Source organism: Triticum urartu, chromosome 7A (genome assembly GCF_056163025.1).
Source record: "Triticum urartu cultivar PI428250 chromosome 7A, HENAU_Tu73, whole genome shotgun sequence".
Taxonomy (NCBI): Eukaryota; Viridiplantae; Streptophyta; class Magnoliopsida; order Poales; family Poaceae; genus Triticum; species Triticum urartu.
In genome coordinates this window covers 127,138,963-127,152,231 of record NC_141879.1, presented here as the reverse complement: position 1 = coordinate 127,152,231, position 13,269 = coordinate 127,138,963, and the positions used below count along the sequence as shown (strand labels likewise).

The 13,269-nt window shown below is 44.7% G+C and overlaps 1 protein-coding gene across 4 annotated transcripts; it reads left to right on the top strand.

The window, feature by feature from the left end:
- The first annotated feature begins 5,092 nt into the window (after nt 1–5,092).
- On the top strand, nt 5,093–11,071 carry LOC125522703 (glutamate receptor 2.8-like). 4 transcript variants are annotated; one of them, XR_015610455.1, is made up of 3 exons: nt 5,093–5,397; nt 5,493–5,855; nt 6,251–11,071. XR_015610455.1 is itself a non-coding variant. In XM_087534860.1 (3 exons), exons 1-2 carry the CDS (start codon nt 5,118–5,120, stop codon nt 6,295–6,297), a joined length of 327 nt encoding a protein of 108 aa, XP_087390986.1. In that variant the 5' UTR covers nt 5,093–5,117; the 3' UTR covers nt 6,298–6,317; nt 7,853–11,071. The 4 variants fall into 4 exon arrangements, 2 of the variants coding, with proteins under 2 accessions (XP_087390986.1, XP_087390985.1); XM_087534860.1 differs by lacking the exon at nt 5,493–5,855 and having other exon boundaries at nt 6,251–6,317; nt 7,853–11,071; XR_007289932.2 differs by lacking the exon at nt 5,093–5,397 and having other exon boundaries at nt 5,719–5,855; nt 6,251–6,317; nt 7,853–11,071.
- Nucleotides 11,072–13,269: the final 2,198 nt, after the last annotated feature.

Sequence of the window (13,269 nt, the reverse complement as noted above, 5' to 3'; positions counted from 1 at the left end):
ACCTCTGAGACGTGTTTCCATCCAACTGCTGAAAGTCCTGATGTGTTCACATGTAATCCAGTCGTCGCACTGCTCCGGGTGTTTGGAGCGCAAACTGTTCTTGTGTTCATCGACATATGGGGTCACCAAGGTAGAGTTTTGTAGAACTGTGTAGTGTGCTTGAGACCAAGAATATCCGTCCCTGCACATTATTGAGTCTCTTCCAAGAATGCCTTTTCCAGTCAGTCTCCACTCATACCGCGATTTAGGGAGACCTATCTTCTTAAGGCCAGGAATGAAGTCAACACAAAACCCAATAACATCCTCTGTTTGATGGCCCATGGAGATGCTTCCTTCTGGCCTAGCGCGGTTACGGACATATTTCTTTAGGACTCCCATGAACCTCTCAAAGGGGAACATATTGTGTAGAAATACGGGCCCCAGGATGACAATCTCGTCGACTAGATAAACTAGGACGTGCGTCATGATATTGAAGAAGGATGGTGGACACACACTCGAAACTGACAAGGCATTGCGCCACATCACTCCTTAGCCTTGGTACGATTTCTGGATCGATCACCTTCTGAGAGATTGCATTGAGGAATGCACATAGCTTCACAATGGCTAATCGGACGTTTTCCAGTAGAAGCCCCCTCAATGCAACCGGAAGCAGTTGCGTCATAATCACGTGGCAGTCATGAGACTTTAGGTTCTGAAACTTTTTCTCTAGCATATTTATTATTCCCTTTATATTCGACGAGAAGCCAGTCGTGACCTTCATACTGAGCAGGCATTCAAAGAAGATTTCTTTCTCTTCTTTCGTAAGAGCGTAGCTGGCAGAACCTTTATACTGCTTCGGAGGCATGCCGTCTTTTTCGTGCAAACGTTGCAGGTCCTCCCGTGCCTCAGGTGTATCTTTTGTCTTCCCATACACGCCCAAGAAGCCTAGCAGGTTCACGCAAAGGTTCTTCGTCACGTGCATCACGTCGATTGAGGAGCGGACCTCTAGGTCTTTCCAGTAGGGTAGGTCCCAAAATATAGATTTCTTCTTCCACATGGGTGCGTGTCCCTCAGCGTCATTCGGAATAGCTAGTCCACCGGGACCCTTTCCAAAGATTACCTAGTGTAAATCATTGACCATAGCAAGCACGTGATCACCGGTGCGCATGGCGGGCTTCTTCCGGTGATCTGCCTCGCCTTTGAAATGCTTGCCTTTCTTTCGACATTGATGGTTGGTCGGAAGAAATCGACGATGGCCCAGGTACACATTCTTCCTGCATTTGTCCAGGTATATACTTTCAATGTCATCTAAACAGTGCGTGCATGCGTGGTATCCTTTGTTTGTCTGTCCTGAAAGGTTACTGAGAACGGGCCAATCGTTGATGGTCACGAACAGCAGCGCCTTAAGGTTAAATTCCTCCTGTCTGTGCTCATCCCACGTACGTACACCGTTTCCATTCCACAGCTGTAAAAGTTCTTCAACTAATGGCCTTAGGTACACATCAATTTCGTTGCCGGGTTGCTTAGGGCCTTGGATGAGAACAGGCATCATAATGAACTTCCGCTTCATGCACATCCAAGGACGAAGGTTATACATACATAGAGTCACGGGCCAGGTGCTGTGATTGCTGCTCTGCTCCCCGAAAGGATTAATGCCATCCGTGCTTAAAGCAAACCATACATTCCTTGGGTCCTTTGCAAACTCATCCCAGTACTTTCTCTCAATTTTTCTCCACTGCGACCCGTCAGCGGGTGCTCTCAACTTCCCATCTTTCTTTCGGTTGTCATTGTGCCATCGCATCAACTTGGCATGCTCTTCGTTTCTGAACAGACGTTTCAACCGTGGTATTATAGGAGCATACCACATCACCTTCGCAGGAACCCTCTTCCTGGGGGGCTCGCCGTCAACATCACCAGGGTCATCTCGTCTGATCTTATACCGCAATGCACCGCATACCGGGCATGCGTTCAGATCCTTGTATGCACCGCGCTAGAGGATGCAGTCATTAGGGCATGCATGTATCTTCTCCACCTCCAATCCTAGAGGGCATACGACCTTCTTTGTTGCGTATGTACTGTCGGGCAATTCGTTATCCTTTGGAAGCTTCTTCTTCAATATTTTCAGTAGCTTCTCAAATCCTTTGTCAGCCACAGCATTCTCTGCCTTCCACTGCAGCAATTCAAGTACGGTACCGAGCTTTGTGTTGCCATCTTCGCAATTGGGGTACAACCCTTTTTTGTGATCCTCTAACATGCGATCGAACTTCAGCTTCTCCTTTTCACTTTCGCATTGCGTCCTTACATCGACAATGACCCGGCGGAGATCACAATCATCGGGCACATCGTCTGATTCCTCTTGATCTTCAGCAGCTTCACCCGTTGCAGCATCATTGGGCACATCGTCTGGTTCCTCTTAATCTTCACCAGCTCCCCCCGTTGCAGCATCACCGTATTCAGGGGGCACATAGTTGTCATCGTACTCTTCTTCTTCGACGTCTTCCATCATAACCCCTATTTCTCCGTGCCTCGTTCAAACATTATAGTGTGGCATGAAACCCTTGTAAAGCAGGTGGGAGTGAAGGATTTTCCGGTTAGAGTAAGACCTCGTATTCCCACATTCAGTACATGGACAACACATAAAACCATTCTGCTTGTTTGCCTCAGCCGCTTCGAGAAACTCATGCACACCCTTAATATACTCGCGGGTGTGTCTGTCACTGTACATCCATTGCCGATTCATCTGCGTGCATTATATATAATTAAGTGTCCAAATTAATAGAAGTTCATCATCACATTAAAACCAAAGTGCATACATAGTTCTCATCTAACAATATATAGCTCTCCAGAGCATCTAATTAATTAAACCATACATTGAAACTATGTAAAACATTTCAATGCGAAAACAAATGCGATCATAATCGCAACCAAGGTAACAATTGATCCAACGGCATAATGATACCAAGCCTCGGTATCAATGGCATATTTTCTAATCTTTCTAATCTTCAAACGCATTGCATCCATCTTGATCTTGTGATCATCGACGACATCCGCAACATGCAACTCCAATATCATCTTCTCCTCCTCAATTTTTTTTATTTTTTCCTTCAACAAATTGTTTTCTTCTTCAACTAAATTTAACCTCTCGACAATAGGGTCGGTTGGCATTTCCGATTCACATACATCCTACATAAATAAAATCTATGTCACGTTGGTCGGCATAATTTTCATAAACAATAAATGAACCAATAGTTATAAAGATAATATATATACCACATCCGAATCATAGACAGGACAAGGGCCGACGGGGGCGGATACCAAAACCATCGCACTATATAAGATGCAATAATAAAAGTAAGAAAATAATACAAGTATCTATGTAAACATACAAGTAAGAATATTTTTCCTTTCAGAAAGAAGATAAGAACAAGAGGCTCACCACGGTGGTGCCGGCGATGAGCTCGGCGCGGGTGATCGACGGCGGTGAAGACGGGGACGGGGCGTGACGGACCGCTAAACCTAGACAAATATTGTGGAAAATGGAGTTTGGAGGTCGAGTTTGGAGAGGAGAAAGCTTAAGTAGTGTGGCTCGGGCATTCCATCGAACACCTTGTGTGCATAGGAGGTGAGCTAGAGCACCACCAAGCCCTCTCCCCCTCGGCCAGAAAAAAACAGAGTAGTGTGCTCTGCTCTTACGCGAGAGGGTATATATAGGCACCTCATTGGTCCCGGTTGGTGGCATGAACCGGGACTAAAGGGGAGCCTTTGGTCCCGGTTCAAGCCACCAACCGGGACCAATGGTGGTGGGCCAAGAGCGAGGCCCATTGGTCCCGGTTCGCCCCACCAACCGGGACCAAAAGGTCCAGATGAACCGGGACCAATGGCCCACGTGGCCCGGCCGGCCCCCTGGGCTCGCGAACCGGGACCAATGCCCCCATTGGTCCCGGTTCTGGACTGAACCGGGACTAATGGGCTGACCCGTCCTGGACCAAAGCCCTGTTTTCTACTAGTGCTTGTCTGCGCCACTGGTTGCATGTGCAATGTTGTTTTGCATGTTTTTTTGTTCATCTAGTATGCTAGATTGTTGCATGCTATTTTTTTTCTAGTCATGAATTATTTACTGAAATTAAATATGAATTTGTACTAATATCAACACAAATATATATGGCTTGGAGAGGTGGAAGCCATGGAACTGAAACCAACAACCTCCCCTTTATTATTAGGCGTGGACGCAGGTCCGCCTCGTCTCCGGTGGCCCTAGGACCATGGAGGCGTGGTGGACCCTGCCAAGGGCCGGCGAGGGGGCTTCATTTTGTTCCTTTCAGTTTTGTTTGGGTTTGTGTTCTGCTCAGGAAGAGGAAACGGCGGTGGCTCCCTGAAGATGGAATAAAGATCTCCCCACCCAGCCCCCGTTCGAGCGGTGCGTCTAGCATCGTTGGTGGACGTGTGGAGGTGTGTCTCCGGCGGATATATCTTTGATGGATTTTCTCGGATCTCGTTGGTGTTCATCTACGTTTATGTGTCTTCGGATTGAATCCTTCCAATCTACGTTATTCTTCATCCGCGGCGTTTGCTGTTCTGGTGCGCTGGTCCTATGAGGCCTTAGCACGAGGACTTCCTGATTGTCTACTTCTACAAGTTGTATCCGACTCCGGCGATGGAGGGGTGATGACAATGGCGTGCTTTCAGCTCGCTTCAATGCTTGTAGTCGTTGTTAGGTGGCCTACGGATCTGGATGTAATTTTTATTAATTCTGGTGTTCGTTGTACTGCCATGATTGAAGGTGAATAGATCGGAAAATTTTCTATAAAAAAGAATCCTCTTTATTAATAGAGAAGAGATGTAGTATATAGAAAGAAAGAGAAAACAACTTCAAATATGTCATACTCCGATACTCAGACGGCGCATGTGAGTGTCCCAAGTGTGTGGATGTTTCCTTGATTGCGACTAACGCAAGCAGAGAAATAATGCAATAATGTTGGAGTCAACGGGACTTAGCCAAAGAAATTTACCACCGGCCGGCCGGACCGCTTGCGGGAACACTCCACGAAATTTCCCATCCCGCGTCGCTGGATCACTATAAATGACGGTAAATTAAGGAGTGCAGTCTATCCAAAGTGAAGATCCAGTCGTATCTCAAAATGGTGTGGTCAAGGAGGCGCTCCGCCTGTGCTGTGCCTGCAAGCCTCCTCTCTTTGCTCCTGGTTTGGAGCACAGATGGATCACCACCGGTAGCACCAGCGCTGGAGGCGGTGCCGGTGCCGGTGGGCGTGGTGCTGAACCTGGCGAGCGCCATGGACAGGAGGAGCCTCACCTGCATTTCAATAGCCCTCGACGACTTCTACCTCAAGCACCCGAGCTACACCACACGGGTCGAGCTGCGCGTGAGTGATTCGCGCGGAGACCCCGTCGCGGCTGCTGGTATGTACCGTGCCTTATGCGATATCCAGATCGTGTCAATCCTCTGGTGTCTGTCTAAAACATTGAAGGTCTTTTCTTCTCGCGGTGCAAAAAAGACTATGTATATGCATGTATCAGGGCCGTCGACAAGGGGGGTCAAAGTGGGCGACCGCCCAGGGCCCCAAAATTCCTAGGGGCCCCCAAATCGCAGTTTTGTGTCAGGTTGAAAAAGGCCCAGCTTACCTGCCTGCTGGATCATCCCTGATGTACGACAGCGCCGTAGCGCAACCCCAATCGAGCAGTTCGCCTCCCGCCGCCAGACGATGACAGCGCCGAAGCGTAGCGCAACCCCAGTTCAGAAATTCGACTTGCGCTGCCGGATGACAACATCGCCGTGCAACAATTTTCTGTAATCTACGCCTTCTTTGGCCGCCTCAAGTTTAGGCCTCTCGATAATGCATGTATCACCGTATCCATAGGTAACTTCCTGCTGTTCCTACTCTGCTCCTATCGATAATTAGTTAATTATCCATGATTGAATTACTTGTCTTGCTCGCACAACACTAAACTTAAACTGCAACGTGCTCTTAAATTTTGGTTTTCAGAATTGATTCCCGCTGAACATGTACTAGTAATACTGTAGTTATGCTATCAGGTTGTCTGCAGGACAGTCCTGACTTTGTGCATCAAACCTCCAATGAATCATCGATCTATTCATTATTCATCAATTGATCATGTATTGTAGCTCGTCTAGCTGTTGTTGGCAGAGCGTACTTTTGTTCTCCTTTTGTTATTACCCTGATGACATTTGTCCATCTATCATGTATTTGTTCTCAAATCATCGATCGACCATGCATTTCTTTGATTGTTTCAGATAGAACTATTTTGAGGATAGTTGCTCATACAAGATTTCGAAGATAGTTGTTCATCCGAGTTTCAAGGTTCGCATTCTTTTGTTCTCTTACCTTAGTAAGCCTAGAATACATGTAATGATGCTTTTCAGTAGAACACAATGTTAGTTTTATTGCTTTAGCAGTACCTTCAGTACTTTAAATTCATAATTGATGTATTTTGAAATTATATGAAATAACACACAATTAAGAAATTGAATTAAATGAAAGTATACTTTAGTTGTATTGTACTGTCGGGCAATTCGTTATCCTTTGGAAGCTTCTTCTTCAATATTTTCAGTAGCTTCTCAAATCCTTTGTCAGCCACAGCATTCTCTGCCTTCCACTGCAGCAATTCCAGTACAGTACCGAGCTTTGTGTTGCCATCTTCGCAATTGGGGTACAACCCTTTTTTGTGATCCTCTAACATGCGATCGAACTTTAGCTTCTCCTTTTGACTTTCGCATTGCGTCCTTGCATCGACAATGACCCGGCGGAGATCATCATCATCGGGCACATCGTCTGGTTCCTCTTGATCTTCAGCAGCTTCATCCGTTGCAGCATCATTGGGCACATCGTCTGGTTCCTCTTGATCTTCACCAGTTCCCCCCGTTGCAGCACCACCGTATTCAGGGGGCACATAGTTGTCATCGTACTCTTCTTCTTCGACATCTTCCATCATAACCCCTATTTCTCCGTGCCTCGTCCAAACATTATAGTGTGGCATGAAACCCTTGTAAAGCAGGTGGGAGTGAAGGATTTTCCGGTTAGAGTAAGACCTCGTATTCCCACATTCAGTACATGGACAACACATAAAACCATTCTGCTTGTTTGCCTCAGCCGCTTCGAGAAACTCATGCACGCCCTTAATGTACTCGCGGGTGTGTCTGTCACCGTACATCCATTGCCGGTTCATCTGCGTGCATTATATATAATTAAGTGTCCAAATTAATAGAAGTTCATCATCACATTAAAACCAAAGTGCATACATAGTTCTCATCTAACAACATATAGCTCTCCTGAGCATCTAATTAATTAAACCATACATTGAAACTATGTAAAACATTTCAATGCGAAAACAAATGCGATCATAATCGCAACCAAGGTAACAATTGATCCAACGGCATAATGATACCAAGCCTCGGTATCAATGGCATATTTTCTAATCTTTCTAATCTTCAAACGCATTGCATCCATCTTGATCTTGTGATCATCGACGACATCCGCAACATGCAACTCCAATATCATCTTCTCCTCCTCAATTTTTTTTATTTTTTCCTTCAACAAATTGTTTTCTTCTTCAACTAAATTTAACCTCTCGACAATAGGGTCGGTTGGCATTTCCGATTCACATACATCCTACATAAATAAAATCTATGTCACGTTGGCCGGCATAATTTTCATAAACAATAAATGAACCAATAGTTATAAAGATAATATATATACCACATCCGAATCATAGACAGGACGAGGGCCGACGGGGGCGGATACCAAAACCATCGCACTATATAAGATGCAATAATAAAAGTAAGAAAATAATACAAGTATCTATGTAAACATGCAAGTAAGAATATTTTTCCTTTCAGAAAGAAGATAAAACAAGAGGCTCACCACGGTGGTGCCGGCAATGAGCTCGGCGCGGGTGATCGACGGCGGTGAAGACGGGGACGGGGCGTGACGGACCGCTAAACCTAGACAAATATTATGGAAAATGGAGCTTGGAGGTCGAGCTTGGAGAGGAGAAAGCTTAAGTAGTGTGGCTCGGGCATTCCATCTAACACCTTGTGTGCATGGGAGGTGAGCTAGAGCACCACCAAGCCCTCTCCCCCTCGGCCAGAGAAAAACAGAGCACTGGGGTGCTCTGCTCGCGAGCGAGGGGTATATATAGGCACCTCATTGGTCCCGGTTGGTGGCATGAGCCGGGACTAAAGGGGAGCCTTTGGTCCCGGTTCAAGCCACCAACCGGGACCAATGGTGGTGGGCCAGGAGCGAGGCCCATTGGTCCCGGTTCATCCCACCAACCGGGACCAAAAGTTCCAGATGAACCGGGACCAATGGCCCACGTGGCCCGGCCGGCCCCCTGGGCTCACGAACCGGGACCAATGCCCACATTGGTCCCGGTTCTGGACTGAACCGGGACTAATGGGCTGAGCCGGCCTGGACCAAAGCCCTGTTTTCTACTAGTGGTTATCACCACCTAGTCCTATTTGAGGTACATACAACTTACAATCCCTTCGTTATTGCCATTAGTAGAATGCCCGTACATTGCTACGAGTTGCAACCTTTATACTACTTAATAAGTAGTGTTTCTTTTCTTGTCAAGAAAAACTCTTCATCAACCGGTTCTCCTTTTTCCACCATACTCATCCACCAATTTTTTTTCATCCAGCCATTTTTTTTACCATGCCATATTTGATCGCACCTTTCAAATTCATCGCTCAATCACATTAATTTACTTATCTTTTGTAGTACTACATCAACTCCACCTTAGTTAACTTACCTTTTTGCAATAACGTGGAATTTCATTACTCAATTTTACACCATATTTCACCGCATCTTCTCATACACCGCTCAATCCCACTAAGTTACTTACCATGCGTGACCAAGCTACCAAATTATTGTTCTAGAAAAATATTTGGCTTCCATGACAACACACGGGCACATACCTATGTATATAAATGAATCAAACAAGTGATTAAGGTATTGTCCAAGGTCAAAGCTCATTTCTTACACATACGTTTAGGCGTGTTTGCACATCAAATGGGCACCCAGTGGGCTGCCCAAAACTCAGCCGTCTAGACAGTCCGAGATTCCTCAAATCCAGCCCATATGTGGGGCAGAAATATGATTGTTTGGACTATCTTCCCTGTTATTCCCAACATGTGCCCCAACACAAGAGCCGACCCCACGACACACTCTTCCCTTTTTTTGTCAGACTCTCCACTTCTTGCTTGGGTTCCCACCGTAGTGGGACATTTCTCTGTGGATCCCTCACCTTTAAAACCACATGATGCCCACCTCATATTTGCCATGCTACCCTCTCTCCTTCACACCATACTTCCCATAGACCGCCAAGGATGAGTCCCCTACCCACCGTCCCACTCTCCGACCTGATCCCTCCCGCGATGTTCATGTCAATTTTGGCACCGCCATCAAGGGGAAGGAGGTGGGCGCCAACCCCCCCCCCCCCTAGCGAAGAAGCCAGATCTGAAATCTGATGTCTTCTGAGACATTGCCTCCTTCACACCATACTTCCCCGTAGATCGCCAAGGATGAGTTCCCTACCCACTGTACCACTCTCTGGCCTGATCTTTCCCCCGATGTTCATGTCAATTTGCCACCGCCATCAGGGGGAGGAGGTGTGTGCCCCCACCCCTAGCGAAGAAGCCAGATCTGATGTCTTCTGAGCCATGGCCATGTTGTAACATACATTTGAATGAAACAAAAATATGATGCCTTTGTCGGGCATCCAACTGATATGCCACCATGTGACCAAAATTGGTGTTTTGACCTTTTTGCCAAACTTTAACAGGATCTGACCCTGGTTGCATCAAAGTTTGGGACTTGACTCTTCCCTGCCGCCACATGCCCGGTGGTAGGGTATCACATCCTACCGCCACACCCCCAAGTGATATCAATTTGTGACGTCCCAACTCAATCGTGCACTAATCATACACGCAAATGCGCACGATCAAGCTCGGGGACTCATGGGAAGAAATCACAACACAACTCTAGACACAACATAAAATAATACAAGCTTAATATTACAAGTCAAGTGTCTTGAGGGCTCGAATACATAAGCTCTAGTTACACAAGAGTCAGTGAAAGCATTAGTATCTGAGTATAGACATAAATAAACAAGTTTGCCTTAAGAAGGCTAGCAAAACAACGACAACTAGAACGAAAAGTCGCAGGCCTCCTGCCTGGGAGCCTCCTAAACTACTATTGGTCGTCAGTGGTTTCCACGTAGAAGAAGGCTCCGTCGCGGTAGTAGTAGTCATCGACGGGGTCAGCTGGCTCCTGGGCTCCGTCATATGATCACAGCAATCGGGTATGGGGCAAAAGGTAGCAAAACAATAGTGAGTACTTGATACGTCTCCAACGTATCTATAATTTATGAAGTATTCATGCTATTATATTATCTGTTTTGGATTTTTATGGGATTTACTAAACACTTTTATATTATTTTTGGGACTAACCTATTAACCGGAGGCCCAGCCCGAATTGTTGTTTTCTTGCCTATTTCAGTGTTTCGAAAAAAAGGAATGTTAAACGGAGTCCAAACGGAATGAAACCTTTGGGAGAGTTATTTTTGGAACTGAAGCAATCCAGGAGACTTGGAGTAGACGTCAGGGAAGCTTCAAGGAAGCCACGAGGCAGGGGGGCGCGCCCCCACCCTCGTGGGCCCCTCGTGGCTCCCCTGGCCGACTTCTTTCGCCTATATATGTCCATATACCCTAAAAATATCGGGGAGCAGAATAGATCGGGAGTTCCACCACCGCAAGCCTCTGTAGCCACCGAAAACCAATCTAGACCCGTTTCAGCACCCTACCGGAGGGGGGAATCCCTCGCTGTTCGCCATCTTCATCATCTCGGCGCTCTCCATGACGAGGAGGGAGTAGTTCACCCTCGGGGCTGAGGGTATGTACAAGTAGCTATGTGTTTGATCTCTCTCTCTCTCTCGTGTTCTTGAGGTGGTACGATCCTGATGTATCGCGAGCTTTGCTATTATAGTTGGATCTTATGATGTTTCTCCCCCTCTACTCTCTTGTGATGGATTGAGTTTTCCCTTTGAAGTTATCTTATCGGATTGAGTCTTTAAGGATTTGAGAACACTTGATGTATGTCTTGCATGTGCTTATCTGTGGTGACAATGGGATATCACGTGATCCACTTGATGTATGTTTTGGTGATCAACTTGCGAGTTCCGTGACCTCGTGAACTTATGCATAGGGTTGGCACACGTTTTCGTCTTGACTCTCCGGTAGAAACTTTGGGACACTCTTTGAAGTTCTTTGTGTTGGTTGAATAGATGAATCTGAGATTGTGTGATGTATATCGTATAATCATACCCACATATACTTGAGGTGACATTGGAGTATCTAGGTGACATTAGGGTTTTGGTTGATTTGCGTCTTAAGGTGTTATTCTAGTACAAATTCTAGGATAGATCAAACGGAAAGAATAGCTTCATGTTATTTTACTACGGACTCTTGAATAGATCGATCAGAAAGGATAACTTTGAGGTGGTTTCATACCCTACCATAATCTCTTCGTTTGTTCTCCGCTATTAGTGACTTTGGAGTGACTCTTTGTTGGATGTTGAGGGATAGTTATATGATCCTATTATGTTAATATTGTTGAGAGAACTTGCACTAGTGAAAGTATGAACCCTAGGCCTTGTTTCCTAGCATTGCAATGCCGTTTTCGCTCATTTTTCTCATTAGTTACCTTGCTTTTTATATTTTCAGATTACAAAAACCTTTATCTATCATCCATATTGCACTTGTATCACCATCTCTTCGCCGAACTAGTGCACCTATACAATTTACCATTGTTTTGGGTGTGTTGGGGACACAAGAGACTCTTTGCTGTTTGGTTGCAGGGTTGTTCGAGACAGACCATCTTCATCCTACGCCTCCCATGGATTGATAAACCTTAGGTCATCCACTTGAGGGAAATTTGCTACTTTCCTACAAACCTCTGCACTTGGAGGCCCAACAACGTCTACAAGAAGAAGGTTGTGTAATAGACATCAAGCTTTTTTCTGGCGCCGTTGCCGGGGAGGTTAGCGCTTGAAGGTATATCTTTAGATCTTGCAATCGAATCTTTTTGTTTCTTGTTTTATCACTAGTTTAGTCTATAAAATAAAACTACAAAAAAATGGAATTAAGGTTACCTCATATGCTTCATCTTTTTAATGTCTTTCGTGAAAATAAGGATTCCGATAATTGTGCCAAAGTGTTAGAAGAAGAATGCATTAGAATGTTTGGCACTAAATCTTTGTATGATGAGCATGATTGCAATGTTGTTAGTATGAATTCCTTGAATATCCATGATGCTAATGATATGCAAAGCCACAAGTTTGGGGAAGCTATGTTTGATGAACATGATATTTTTTGTCCCCAAGTTTTGATGAGAAAATTTATTTTGATGATAGCATGCCTCCTATTTATGATGATTATATTGATGAAAGTGGGTTTGGAAGAGTGTAAACTTTAGGGAGTAATTATCCCACTATTTTGGAGGGTTTTGAATCTTATTGTGATAATTATGAAAGTGGGTTTGGAGTTGTCATGACTTTAGTTAATGTTAATCCCACTATTTTGGAAGAGTGTCAACTTTGCATACTTGTAGATCATGAAAAGAATGCTTTATGTAATGGTTATATTGTTGAAATCATTCATGATGCTACTGAAAATTATTATGAGGGAGGAACATATGCTTGTAGTAATTACAATAATATCAAGTTTCCTCTCTATGTGCTTAAAGTTTTAAAGTTATGCTTGTTTTGCCTTCCAATGCTAGTTGATTATTGTTCCCATAAATTGTTTGATCACAAAATCCCTATGCATAAGAAGTGGGTTAGACTTAAATGTGCTAGTCATATTATTCATGATGCTGTCTTTATATTTCAATTCTTATCTTTTATGTGAGCATCATTGGAATCATCATGCCTAGCTACGGGCGTTAAACGATAGCGCTTGTTGGGAGGCAACACAATTTTATTTTTGTTCTTTGCTTTTTGCTCCTGTTTAGTAATAAATAATTCATCTAGACTCTTTTTAGATGTGGTTTTATGCTTTTAATTAGTGTTTGTGCCAAGTAGAACCTTTGGGAAGACTTGGGGAAAGTCTTTGCGGTCTTGCTGTAAAAAAACAGAAACTTCAGCGCTAACGAGATTTGCTGCCATTTTTTAATGGAGAGTGATATTTAGTTAATTATTTTTGCATATGATTAATAGATAAATTCCACACGTCCAGAAATTTATTTTATAATTTTT

Coding starts and splice junctions, on each gene's coding strand:
- LOC125522703 (XM_087534860.1), top strand. CDS start 5,118: ATGGTGTGGTCAAGGAGGCGCTCCGCCTGTGCTGTGCCTGCAAGCCTC. Junction 5,398..6,250: donor AGACCCCGTCGCGGCTGCTG/GTATGTACCGTG, acceptor TGATTGTTTCAG/ATAGAACTATTTTGAGGATA.